Source organism: Coenobita brevimanus, chromosome 99 (assembly GCF_032717465.1).
Source record: "Coenobita brevimanus isolate Jiangsu-jjx chromosome 99, ASM3271746v2, whole genome shotgun sequence".
Classification (NCBI taxonomy): Eukaryota; Metazoa; Arthropoda; class Malacostraca; order Decapoda; family Coenobitidae; genus Coenobita; species Coenobita brevimanus.
In genome coordinates, this window is record NC_137052.1 from 17,618,929 (window position 1) to 17,633,186 (window position 14,258).

At 39.9% G+C, this 14,258-nt stretch overlaps 1 protein-coding gene across 1 annotated transcript in view; it reads right to left on the reverse strand.

Moving 5' to 3' along the window:
• LOC145414444 (uncharacterized) overlaps positions 1-14,258 on the reverse strand; it is a 59,137-nt gene that overhangs the window by 21,650 nt on the left and 23,229 nt on the right. The window contains exon 3 of the mRNA XM_080284000.1: positions 2,903-3,078. Coding sequence (XP_080140126.1) covers positions 2,903-3,078 — 176 coding nt within the window. The remainder of the gene's footprint in view (positions 1-2,902; positions 3,079-14,258) is intronic.

The window sequence follows — 14,258 nt, forward strand, 5'->3', positions numbered from 1 at the left end:
GATGACGTTTATCTCATTTAGGCCTGAAAACTGACACTCTCGCCTCCCTTTTCCAACAAACTCCACCACCCAGACTCCCAAAAAAAGTCGATAATCTGAAAAATGCAAAATAAGTTCATCACATAATTTTTTACATTCAAACCTCGTATATTATATACTGAAAAACTTCAAAATACACAGATATAGTTATTTCACACCTTTTCAGTACCACTGAAAATGTTGCGTCACTGCAATACAGTACATTCTCACAGTATGCGAGTTCCGAGTAAGCGATCCCCCTTGTACGCGTTTTCTTTTCTTTCTTTTAAAGTGTATTTTTATTAGTACGCGAACTGAACTCCTCGTAAGCGAGACGGGCAGTGAAGTGTCGCCCAAATCCGGGGTTACCCCAAGTACACGCTATTGCCCCCCAAAGAAGCAGTAACAGGTAAAGGTGCGCAGCCATATTCTTGTTGGTTTAGTTAAGCCATATCCTTGTTGATTTACCCGGTAAAGCCATAATCTTGTTGGTTTACTTTATCTTAGGTAATATGACTTAGTTTCCCAGTATAGTACAATACTTAGGTCTGAAAGGCACTGCAAGGGGCTGCCCATGAAGGGGGGTGCCATCCATATGTAATTTTTCCCATTAGTTTATGTATTCACAGTACACGAATTCCTAGTACGCGACGTCCTCTGCCACCCATATAGGCCCGTACTAGGGGGATGTACTGTACCTACGTGTGACTAATATCAGCTACCTAAATTTACGCAACTTTCGCGTTTGATTGCATGCCACAGGAAGGGTCTAGGAAGCTCAAATTTGCATTGCCAGGTTTGCCAGAACTTCTTCAAATAGCAAGGAAAAAAACATCAATTTCTGAAACTTCAGAAAATAGCCCCGGCGTCGGCCAGGGGCACATGTAAAATTCCGGACACATGGCCATGGAGGGGTTAAAGATGGCTATATCTAACTCCTCCAGTTCATTAAGTCTCTCTAAAACTGAATAAAATAATTTGGAAAGTAACAAGAAAAGAATAAAGAATGTCACTGGAGTGAAGGGGTTAATGATACCATAGTCTCTCACTTGGCAAGCATACTTTAGCTAAGATACAAGTTTCACAACTGTATGCTATCACAAAGGAAAGGGCAATGCATACTCTTGAATTTTTACCAGACATTTATGGTATGCCTATGTAGGAAGGTCACATACATTCTATCTTCATCATGTACACTTGGCTTCATATGAAGGTGCCACATCCCGAGAGGTGTGTTGGGCTGAGAAGGTGAACTGGCAAAGCAGCATCATTCATAGAGTTAAGTGTTGAGGGGAGGACAGTAGTGGGAGGTGTGAAGAGCATTAATGTTGTTCCTGTTTTTATTCTTTTTTAAAAGGATATGCTTTATCATGAAACAAGAGCAGCAATGCTAGTCACATCTCCTACTCCTCCCCTCCCCTCCATACTCTGTTCCACGCGCACTGGCTGCACTGCCAGTTCACCTTTCCAGCCCCACACATTACTTCCAGGATGTGTTACCTTGATATGGAGTGGTGTGTACTCCAGAAATCCATGCAACCATAATATATTAGTTGTGGAAGTGCCCCAGTTCTATCAGATGAAAACAAACTGAATGTATTCTTTTTCCTTTAACCTGGCCTAAAATTGCCATTTCTCCATCTTGAATTCAGAGTTGAAATAAAAAATTAACACAAATATGATGCTAGTTATGAAAAAGCACTACAGAAAGGATGTATAGCTAAAGCACTGTTTTCTTCTGCCACTGAGCTACATGAAATAAACTGCAAAAAGACAAAAATTTAGGCCAAGTTAAACTGAAGGCCCAAACTAATGACTAAGTGTTAAGGAAAGGTTGTACTGTATTGCCACAGTACAGTATTTTCTTTTTTCTGCCATGGAGCTACATAAAATAAGATCCAAAAGATAAAGAATGCAGGTTATGTTAGGATAAAACAGGGTTGGAATTTTTTTATATAAATATATATATTTTTTATTTAAATGAGATTTTTATTATTTAAATAATTCTGTTTACTTTTATGAAGACATTTATATACTAAACCATTGCCAGTATTAAGTGAAACCACATTTTGGTATCAATTTTGGGAATTCTATCAAAAGAGTATCATACTGGGTCATTTTTCCTCCCACTTGCTGCAATGCATCCATTAGGCATGATTATATATAAAAGTTCAAATAAACAAATTTTCAAAATAATAATGCGAATGGGAAGTGGGAGTATGCAAATGCACCACAGGCCAGCACTCCTTGCTATGGAGGAGGTTATCCATGCTGCTGGATCAGTATGTGTACGATAATGATGAAAGTTGCCAACTTATCTGTTATATTTTGTCAAATTGGATCATAATCATTACACTGAATTATATTACTGTGTATTTAAAGATGAGCTGAGCTATGTCAACACTGAACATAATCACATTTATTGTTATTATCAACAAAAGAGCCTTCTTTCCTGTTTTCGAATACCTGCCTTGTAACAGAAGGCAGCAGTTCATTGGTGCCTGACTTGATACAGTATCGGTATAAGAAGAGCACAGGACAAACAGACTTGATGCATCTGTACAATACATATTGTTCACATTCTCATCTTCTTTTTTACTGTATTTATAAAAAATCCATTTTGATTTACAGTACATAATGACTTTTTCACTCTATTTAAATCACATGCTTTAAATCATTTTATTTAAATCAAAACAACCCTGGGGTAAAATAACTTTACAGCCAAGCCAAAATGAAAGTACTACACTAATCAGAAGGTGCCAAAGAAGGGTTATATTGTAGAGCTGTAGCATTTTTTTTTTTCTACCATGGAGCTACACAAAATAAGATCCAAAAGAACAAGAACGTGGGCTAAGTTAAGGTGAAACAAAATATACAGCCTTACAGCATGGACACTGAAAGTCTTGAAGGGTGGCTGCTGTGTCTCCTGGTTGGGTACAGTGGCCACTACCGTACAAACACCACAGCCGCCCTCCCGACACAACACCTTCGTTCCTCCTAGCTTCAGTCTCTCTCGCAAGAAATCTATCAGGGTTGTCCATGGTCGTATATCAGGTCCAACTGTGAAAAATAAAGAAAAATACATTCAAATTTAATCCCTTGAAACTGATGATGTATTCTGGCCCATTCCTGATCCCTCCACGCGATATTCTTTAGCTTCGGGGAAACCCCGTGTAGTGATAAGGTAAACGAAGGCTACAGCAAACCTCTCCATCTAAGGTCTCTTGAAAAGTAGTAATATTTAGAAATAGCACAGATTAAAAAAAAAAATAAATGACTGGACAGAAGGGATTAACACATTAGCAGGGTCAAGATACATATGAATTCTAACAGAGTTGACCATGGTGGTACCTTATGACCCAATGTGCAAAATAAGTAAAAATTTAATAGCTTAGTGAACATACATACATACTGTATATGCACAAACAGTACTGTAAAGGCAGTCCTTGTAATCAGGACTGTTCTTAAATATGGATTTTCTATGGAACTGGAGAGAGAGAGAGAGAGAGAGAGAGAGAGAGAGAGAGAGAGAGAGAGAATGCAAAAGATGTGTAAAGTGGCACAAGGAAGTAGACGACACATGGAAGGAAAGTGGTGCTATAAAGGTCTTGATACAAAGCACATGTCTGAGCAAGGGACCTGCAAGAGGACTGCATGATGGAGTAACTGTACCCTTATTAACACATGGGTGTAAGACTCTGGCGTGGCATGCAATTTAAGAGTTACAGTGGTGGAGATGGGATTCTTGATGTGTGTGTGGAGTGCTGACAGTGTGCTGGATATATGTGATTTCTGATGGATGTGGAGTATAAAAGTACATGGAATGAAGAGAGTCAATAGGATAAGGAATAATGTGATTTGTGACATGTAAAAAAAAAAAACACACAAAAAAAAAAAAACAAAAAAAAAAAGTCCATGGAAATGAGAGTTGAAGACAGCATGCTTAGATGGTATAGTCAAGTGGAGAGATTGGGTATAAATATAGTGGTGAAACAGACATACATGAATGAGTTTGAAGGTAGGAGGAGGCAGTGTTGACCAAGTAAAAGGCAGACAGATATGGTAAATGAGTGTGAAAGAAAGAGAGGTATGAAAGCTGCTAGGATTACAGAACTGACAAGGTATGAAAGCTGATAAGGCCAGAGAAATGACAAGGTACAAAAGCTGATAAGACTAGGGAAATGACAAGGTATGAACGCCGATATGGCAGGGGAAATGACAAGGTATGAAAGCTGATAAAGCTAGTAAACTAACAAGGGACTGATTTGTTTTAATGAGTTTTGTACTCAGGGGTGCATGACATAGGTCTGGCATCCCTTTACAATTTGTCAATAGGTAATTATGAAGCTATGCAAGGAAAGGTGTACCTATGAAACAGGGCCAGGATTCTGGAGGCTTGAATGGTGAAGGAATGGGTGTGACCCATTTCCTTGAGCATGCTATTGATCAGTTCTCCAACTGTTGTATTCATTCCTCTTCCTTGCTTTCTGAACCCTACCTCAGCCCACCTGCAGGTGGCAAAAAAATAGGCAGGATGATTACAAAGACAATGATGATGATGATGATGATGACGAGGAGATAAAACCTAGGGAAGGAGGTGGCAAATGAACTTCTTAGATACAGTAATAATGAAACTTCAATAGGCATTTTTTTTCTTTAATTTGATGGGGATTTCACTGTATAAAAGGATGTCAAAAAAAAGATACTTGTAATGATGACTACTTGATTATAACTATCAGCTGCTGTGTACAGGAATGACCACTGTTGCTATCTTGCAACAAGTACAATTCAATCTACACTGTTGGCATTTAAAAAGTAACATGAACAGGGCTCTTGCTAACTGCAGATGGTTGTGAGCCACTTGGCTCCTAAGGTTTCAGATTTACGAGCCAAATAAATTTTTAGTAGCCAAACTGACTACGAGCCGCAATATTTGTAAACAAACCATCTCTGGAACGTTCAGGCCTTAGTTCGGGTGGTGAACAGAACAGACAAGGAGAGTAAGCTCCCCCCCCCCCAAAAAAAAAAAAAAATGTTGGGGTTACTACCACCAAGTCAGAAAGTAGGAGGGGGACAAGGGAAGAATCAGTTGGTGAGGATGTGAATTTTAGTTGAAGGAATAGGCATCTGGGCTTAACTCAACATGCGTGGGCAGTTATTTTGGGCAGTTGCACTGGGCAAGGAACAACACAAATATACAAGAATGGTGAACAGACAAGGAAAGCAAGCTCCCAAACATTCCCCCGGGATACGACATGCAACCATCAATTTTACATCTGGGTACCTATTTTTAGTTCTAGGTACGAACAGGCTAGGGCAAAGGAGACCGTGCCTAAAGGTCTCGTGGTCGACCTAGTTCGGATACATTCGGCTGTCTATTCATATATTCAGAATGGCGACAAGACATAATAATCGATCAAGTGCTTTTTTGTTCATTTAAGTGCGATTTACTTATTTTGTAGTTTTCTGGGTTTTGAAGTGGATGTATTTTCTCGCCGAAAGGCAACTTGGATGTAAAACTTGTTCGCAGAAGGGAAAAAATATTCACATTTGCGAGCTGTGGCTCGCCAAACAAGAGCTCTGATGAAGAGAATCAGAAAAAGATGCTTGCTGTCTTTACTGTTTTAGCAACACACTCACCTGGATGTGAATTCATTGGACTGCAGGCTGGTTACTCTTTTGCTGCAGTTTACCATCAATTTATGAGAGATAAAATGGAGATGAGGGACATTTGTATAACCAGGCAATGCAGTACTGTAATATGGTCATAGCATACTGTAATGACACCACTACATGAAGGCATCCCTCTTCAGCAAAAAGAACCTTAAAGATGTAGGACAGTTAGAAAGGTTCAGAAGCCATGATGCAGCTGGAATAATAAAGTGAGGGATATATTGTGGTATGCAAGGAAGTGAGTGGTATTAAGCGAAGAAAGGGAGTCAAGGGGAACGCTGGATGAAAGCAGGAGACAGGTAAAAGCAGTGACAGAGAAAACACACACACACACACACTGTGGAAATGGGAGAAGGCAGGGCTGAAGTGATATGTATGAAATTAGAAACTGGAGAGAATGTTAAGAGAGATATGGCGGTAGTGTATGTTCCCCCAAAGACGAAAGCATGGAAGGATGACGAATACAGTGGGCTCGCACAGTGCGCGTCACCGCAGTGCGCGATTCGCCTTGTGCACCAGTGACCAAAAATCATAACCAAAAACCCTTTAATGCGCGAGTTTACTGCACAGAACGTGAGGCAGAGGCAAGGAGTGGCTCAAAAATGCCATTTTCTACTAGTGTGCGACCACCCCTCACAGAGCGTGTCACGTGTCGTCATGTTGATGCGCCAGATAGAGTCAAGTTGAGCAGCCTAGCATGATGGAAGGCAGGACTGAGCTGTGTATGTCAAACATTAGCAAGATCCTTGCTGCCGTGGATAAGCTCAAGGAAGAGGTGAAGGAACAGGAAGTGAGCAACCTAAGAACGGAGGAACTTCTGGTTGGTATCAACAAACTCTTCCGTTTCTACACAGACAGGCACAGGGAAGAAATAAACAGGAGAAGACAGACGCTCATAACAAGCTACACACAGCGGGCTCAAGTTGGTGAAATAGCAGAACCATCGACATCGTCTGCTCCTGTTCCTGTTGAGGATGAAGAGGATGCAATGTCAGAAGTGTCAGCATTGAACTTTGAAGGGTTTATGGCCGAAGTGAGTGACTTTGATGCTCCTGGGGAAGGTGATCAAGAGGAGTCTGCGGAGGGAAGTGTTGGTATGGTGGGGAATGCGGCGCTGTAAGTGTTGCTGCGCCTTGGAACCCCTGTTATTTAAGGTCATCAGGCCTGTTGTCTACTCTTGTTAAGGTGACTACCCATATTTTTGTTATTGTAGCTATAGCTTTAGTACAATGTCTGAAACATATGACCTTTATTATGTCTCTAAGGGCCAAAAAATGTCCAGGTATGAGGGGGTACCGCCCATATGTAATTATTCCCACAAGATTATGTATTCCTAGTACACGAATTCCCAGTGCACGAGCTCGTGCACCGCCCAATCTCTCGCGCACTGTGTGAGCCCACTGTACCATGAGATGTTGCCAGATATGGCTTGCTATTTGCAAAAAATAATTGAGAAAAGCAATAATATAATTTTGGTGGGTGACTTTAACTGTAAAGAGGTGAACTGGGAGGAATGGTACTCGGGAGGTGGCGAGGATTCGTGGGGCACTATGTTATTAAATATAATAATGAATAATGTAATGAAGCAATGGGTCAAAGAAGAGACATGGTTTCAAGGTGAGGACACACCAGCAAGGTTAGATTTACTGTTCACCAAAGAACCCGATGTAATAGAATCATTGAAATATCTCTGTCCTTTAGGAAAAAGTGATCATGTGGTCACCGAGTTCCAGATGTTAATAGGGAACGTCGAGCCAAGAGACGAGCTTCATAAACAGGGAAGATACAACTTTGGGAAAGCAAATTTTACAGGATTGAGAAACTTTTTTGAAAATGCGGATTGGAGAAAATTCAGAGAAACAAGAGAGATACAGAGGAAGTGGGATATCTTTCTAGACCTCTATAATTTGGGAGTGGAAAAATTTGTACCAAGAGTAAGAGGGAAAGAAAACAGGAAAAAGGAGTGGTTTAATAGAAGGTGTATGATAGCAAAAAAAGAGAGAGATAAGGCGTGGAACAATTGGAGAAAGAGAGGTAACGACAGAACAAAGGAAGAATATAAAAGAACAAGAAATGAATACACAAGAATACGTAGAGAAGAAGAAAGGAATTTTGAAAAAGGTATAATAGACAAATGCAAGGATGAACCCAAACTGTTTTATAGATTTGTTAATGGCAAACTGAAACAAAAGGAAGGAATCACCAAACTGAAAGTAGAAGGAGAGGTCTTTAAGGATGCGGCAATGCAAGCAGAAATAATGAACAAATGTTTCCAGTCAGTTTTCACTAAAGAAAAGGAGCTTGTGGAAGGGGAGGGAGTGATTAGAAATGTTCCGGTGATAAAAGATATAAAAGTGGAGGTACAGGAAGAGCATAAATTACTGGAAACTCATAATGTAAGGAAAGCCCCAGGAACTGAAGGAATTTCTAATTGGATACTAAAAGAATGCAGAGAACAACTGGCGGATAAAAATCACAGTTTAATTGTATGCTCACTGGAAGAGGGGAAAGTGCCACAAGAATGGAAGAGGGCAAGTGTGGTACCAATTTACAAGGGAGGAAACAGGGAAGAACCCCTGAATTATAGACCAGTGTCTCTAACCAGCATGGTCGCAAAACTGTGTGAGAGAATCCTGAAAGTCTATCTATCTATCTATCTATCTATAGCCCGACGCCCTAATCCCGCAAAGGGTGGCCGCAGACAAAACGCCTCCAAGTCACTCTGTCACCCACCATTTGACTACCCTCCCCCCAACTCACCCCCCCCTCCCTCATATACCTCTCAACTCCATCCCTCCACCTCATCCTCGGTCTACCCCTCCCTCTCCCTCCCTCCACCTCACCTACATACACCCTCTTAGTCAGTCTTTCATTCTCCATTCTCTCCACATGTCCAAACCACCTCAGTGTATTTCTCCTAATCTTTTCAACCACATCCACATCTACCCCACAACGTTCCTTCACTTCTTCATTCGTCAACCTGTCCCTCCACATCACTCCACATGCTCCTCTCAAGTAACTCATTTCCACTGCTCTCACTCTTGACTTGTTCCCCTCTTGCAATGTCCACGCCTCGCTTCCATACGTCAGGGTAGGGATCACAATACCATCATGCATTGACTTCTTAACTTCCATACTCACCTCCCTATTTCTCATCACTGCTTTCAGTGTACCAACAACCTTTCTTCCCTGCTGTACCCTTTCACGTACTTCATCCCCCAAAGTTCCATCCTTACTCATCACACTACCCAAGTACTTGAATCCACTCACATTCTCCATATCCTCACCATCCAACCTCACTGCACACTCTGTGACTTCATTCCTCTCAAACACCATAACTTGACTTTTGTTTACATTAACTTTCAGCTTCCTCCTCCTACACACTGTCCCAAATTCATTCACCAAACCTTGCAACTCCCATTCATCTTCACTCAACAATACTGTATCATCAGCAAACAGCAACACCGGAAGCTTCCAAATCTCACCCTCATTCATTAGGGCTACCCCCACATCCACTGCCCTACCTTGCACCTCCTTTACAACCCCATCCATATATATATTAAACAGCCATGGAGACATCACACATCCCTGTTTCAGTTCCACATTTTATCCATCTGAAAGACAGATGGATAAAATATCTGGAAGAGATGAATATTTTGGCTGAATGTCAGTTTGGATTCAGAAGTGGAAGGTCATGTGTTTCTAACTTGTTGAGCTTTTACTCAAGAGCGATTGACGTGGTACAGGAGAGAGATAGTTGGGTGGATTGTGTGTACTTAGACTTAGAGAAGGCCTTTGACAAGGTACCTCATAAGAGACTAATGTGGAAACTAGAACATATAGGACTGAAGGGGAAACTTCTGGAATGGATGAGAGACTTTTTGAGAGACAGACAAATGAGGACAGTAATAAAGGACAGGATGTCTGGATGGAGGGAAGTAACAAATGGAGTCCCTCAAGGCCCGGTGTTGGCGCCAGTAATGTTCCTGATTTACGTAAATGATATGGTAGATGGAGTGAACAGTTATGCAAGTCTGTTTGCTGATGATGTAAAGATCTTAAGGAAGGTAGAGGTTGAGGAGGATTGTAAAATACTGCAGGAGGATTTGGATAGGATGTCATAAAGACTTTGTAGTTACTTGTAGAGAAGTATATTTTAGACTTGTGGTCGAGCGGCTTTTATATCTTGTAGTAGTTTCCCCACCAGATGTCATGTAGTGACGGGAGAGGTAAAGAATAGTATGGGACTATTTTTATTTGTCTTGGAAATATTAAACAGGTATAAGAGTATAATTCCCGGGTAGCTACCTCCCTGTCTCGCTATCTCTCTCTCTTTCTGTTCTAAGGCTAATCTCCGTCTCGACCTCTCTCTAGAGTCGCTTGTCTCCTTCTAAACTCTCTTTTCTAAAAATCTGGTGTAGTAGGGGTGTGTCACGTATGTTCCTCATGGCAACAGTTCTTTCTCACGAGAGGACTGCTGACAGCTAACTGCATCATCTCCTTACTGGCCGCTGTCGTCAGCTTTCCTCCGTGTAAGCATGTTTAGCGCTGCTAGATTCTCGCAGACACAACACCTTCTCATCATTTGACTTCCTGCTTCTATCTGTCTCTCTATCTATCTATTATGTAGTCCTATATTTGCTCGGCCGCGCGAAAATGGCGTACCATCGACATTTAATAGTTATAATATATTAATACATGCTACATACACATTATAATGAACTTATAAGCTAATTAAGTGAAATACATAATATTGTAAAGTAACATAATTGTATGAATATTGTATACATATATTATCCATAGTAAATAGTGATTATTCAGTAATATTACATTTTAAATAAGTTGTATACATATTTGAATAAATGCAATGGTTGTTATATAACACTTGTAAGACGTGCATGTACAACAGACGTACGCATATAATTGTGCAATGGTAATACTGCTAGGTTATACATTACATATTTGAGTTATCACTTTAGTAATGTCTAATATTTCATCTAACTTGTATGATGAGACTGGTAATACAGAATTGTGCTATAATTGTATGACTTATATTGTGTTAATGCATAATTGTGTTGGCCTTATAACTGTAGTTACATTTTGTTAATGCAACTATTACATAAGTGTCTTGGCCTTATAATTGTAGTTAAAGTTACATAAAAGTTACATCTTGTTAATGCAACTGTTACATAATTGGCAAAGTGTAACATAATGCAATCGTTTGTCGTTACATAATTGTTACATATCGTTTGTAGGTACATAATTATAATATGGAGTAACATAATTGTAATAACTGCAGTCCTAACATATGCTGCGGTCGATGATAGTGATGATGTGTCATGCCACTTGTTTGTGGAGACACAATTTGCTTTTTTGTTTGTAGTTTATGTGGTATTTTGGCATATATAGTAACACTTACACTTATTTTCATTTGTTTGTTATGTGATCTTACTCTATTTCTCTTTTTTCTTTCTTACTTTTTCTTTCTTTCTTTCTTTTCTTTTTCTTTTTTTTCTTTTTTGTATGTATTGATTTTCTATAGTTTGTTTTTCTTTGCTTGTGTACACTTTTTTCCATGTTGTTCATGGTTACATAATTACTTGCTAATTTCCTAGGGATACTTTTTTAAAGTTTAGTTTATATTGCACAGATACTATAAAATGATATTATATAGTCCCATATTTTGTTATTTTATATAAAAAATATATACACTATATACAGTATTAACTAAACACACTGACTTGTTGTTCACCTGTACCTGTCGTGAGTAATATGTGTGTCAGCACTGTGTGGAAATCATTGTCTTCACGATTGTGTTGAAGATGTTCACTCTTGCTAACGGCATTTGTGTTGGCCATTTTTTTTTTTCCTTCTAGTTTACCTTGTAACTTAATTTATATTTTTCCACTAGGTAGCTTTAATTAATAAATATTTAATACAGTTCTTTTAATCGCTCACTGAGTAACTGTGATGGTATATTTTCTTTATTACTTTGTAGATATAATATGTATAGTTGTATATATGAAACACGTATTTTATGTAGGTATAAATGGTAACACTCGTTGGTAGTAAATAAATGTTATAATAAATGAATGAATATATACAGTGTAGAATATTTATTGTTGGTGCAAGTATTTAATGACTGAATTATGAAGATAATTGAAGTAGGTATGTGTATTTAAGCTGTAACTATACAACACATTTTATATGTTTGTGCAGAAGCTTATTGTCTATCACTGTGTATTGTATAAATGAAGTAACTATGTAACTCACTAATTTTTTACCGTGGTGAGAATGGTGTGAGTGGTGTTGCACGTGGTGATAGCGTTGTCCTTCGCGGGTTGATTGGCGCGCTGTCGTCTCAGCACATGGTGACGTCGGCTTCCCACACTGGTAGCTGTGGTGAGTGAATGAGTAGCGATGAGTAACTTGAGTGAAGATGAGTTGTGAGTCGTGTCTCACTCTTCGTTTGTTTGTTCCCTTTATTCTATGTGGAAGTTTTCTCGGTCCTTTCTCTAGTGATTTACTCGTTGTGGGATGAAGACTGCCGCTACTTGTAGGTGCGTGTAGAAGATTATACAGACGACGTAGAGTTGTTAATTGTAGTTGATTGTAGATGGCTGTAGTTGATTGTAGATGGCTGTAGACTTTGTAGGCTATTTGCACTGTAGGCTGTATTTTGTAGGATTCAATGTAGAACTGAAGCTAATCTTGTAGTCTAGGTTGCTTTTGTGGAAATTTGCTTTTAATTCGGAGACGATGTCCGCAGATTTGCTGGTTTGTCGTTAAGCTACTTGCAAGGCGTCGAGTGATCTCTTGACCTCTGCATCAGCGTAATGATCTGGGAGACGGAGGGGGCAGGATGGAGAGAATATTGTTGTTTGTTTTCAATCTTGATATTTTGTAGGAATTTAATGTTGATTCGTAGACGAGGTTCGTATACGTTCGCTGCCACCAAATGTCATAAAGACTTTGTAGTTACTTGTAGAGAAGTATATTTTAGACTTGTGGTCGAGCGGCTTTTATATCTTGTAGTAGTTTCCCCACCAGATGTCATGTAGTGACGGGAGAGGTAAAGAATAGTATGGGACTATTTTTATTTGTCTTGGAAATATTAAACAGGTATAAGAGTATAATTCCCGGGTAGCTACCTCCCTGTCTCGCTATCTCTCTCTCTTTCTGTTCTAAGGCTAATCTCCGTCTCGACCTCTCTCTAGGGTCGCTTGTCTCCTTCTAAACTCTCTTTTCTAAAAATCTGGTGTAGTAGGGGTGTGTCACGTATGTTCCTCATGGCAACAGTTCTTTCTCACGAGAGGACTGCTGACAGCTAACTGCATCATCTCCTTACTGGCCGCTGTCGTCAGCTTTCCTCCGTGTAAGCATGTTTAGCGCTGCTAGATTCTCGCAGACACAACACCTTCTCATCATTTGACTTCCTGCTTCTATCTGTCTCTCTATCTATCTATTATGTAGTCCTATAAGGATACACAATTGGAGCCGGACGTGGAAAATGAAATTTAACGTAAAGAAATGTAAAATATTGGAAATGGGTAAAAAGTACCACGAGGCCATCACTGAATTATTTGTTGGGTATTGAATTAATCACAAAAAGGAGAGAAGAGGAAGATTTGGGAGTGCTGGTCCAAGATAGTTTGTCACCAGAAAAGCACATTACCAAGATAGTTGGAGAGACTTATAAACTCTTGACTAACATAAGAGTAGCATTTCATTATATGGATGAGGAGATGATGAAAAAATTGATAGTGGCCATGATCCGCCCCAGGTTAGAATATGCAGCGGTAGTGTGGTCCCCACACAAAATGAAAGATATAAACAAGATTGAGAGAATACAAAGAACAGCAACCAAGATGGTCCCCAGTCTGACAGACCTGTCATACTGAGAGAGGCTGGAAAAACTGGATTTGCCTTCCTTAGAGGAAAGGAGAAAGAGGGGAGACATGATTGCAGTGTTCAGGACCATGGTGGGAGTAGATAAAATTGACAAAGAAGATCTGTTTGTATGGGATAAGAGAGCAACAAGAGGACACGGAATGAAATTGAAACAGTCAAGTTGCTTGAAGGATATCAAGAAATATAGCTTTCCTTACAGAAGTATAGACTTATGGAATAGCCTGGACAAAGAGATCGTCCGGTCTAAAAACTTAAACGAGTTTAAAGCTAAATTTGACTTATTGAGAAACAGTGACGGAAACCCATGTGCATAGTACATTCCGTGTGTATCACAATTAGGTATACAGTATTAGGTAAATACTTAAATATCTGGAACGACTTAGACAAAGAGGTGGTCTATCTATCTATCTATAGCCCGACGCCCTAATCCCGCAAAGGGTGGCCGCAGACAAAACGCCTCCAAGGCACTCTGTCACCCACCATTTGACTACCCTCCCCCCAACTCACCCCCCCCTCCCTCATATACCTCTCAACTCCATCCCTCCACCTCATCCTCGGTCTACCCCTCCCTCTCCCTCCCTCCACCTCACCTACATACACCCTCTTAGTCAGTCTTTCATTCTCCATTCTCTCCACATGTCCAAACCACCTCAGTG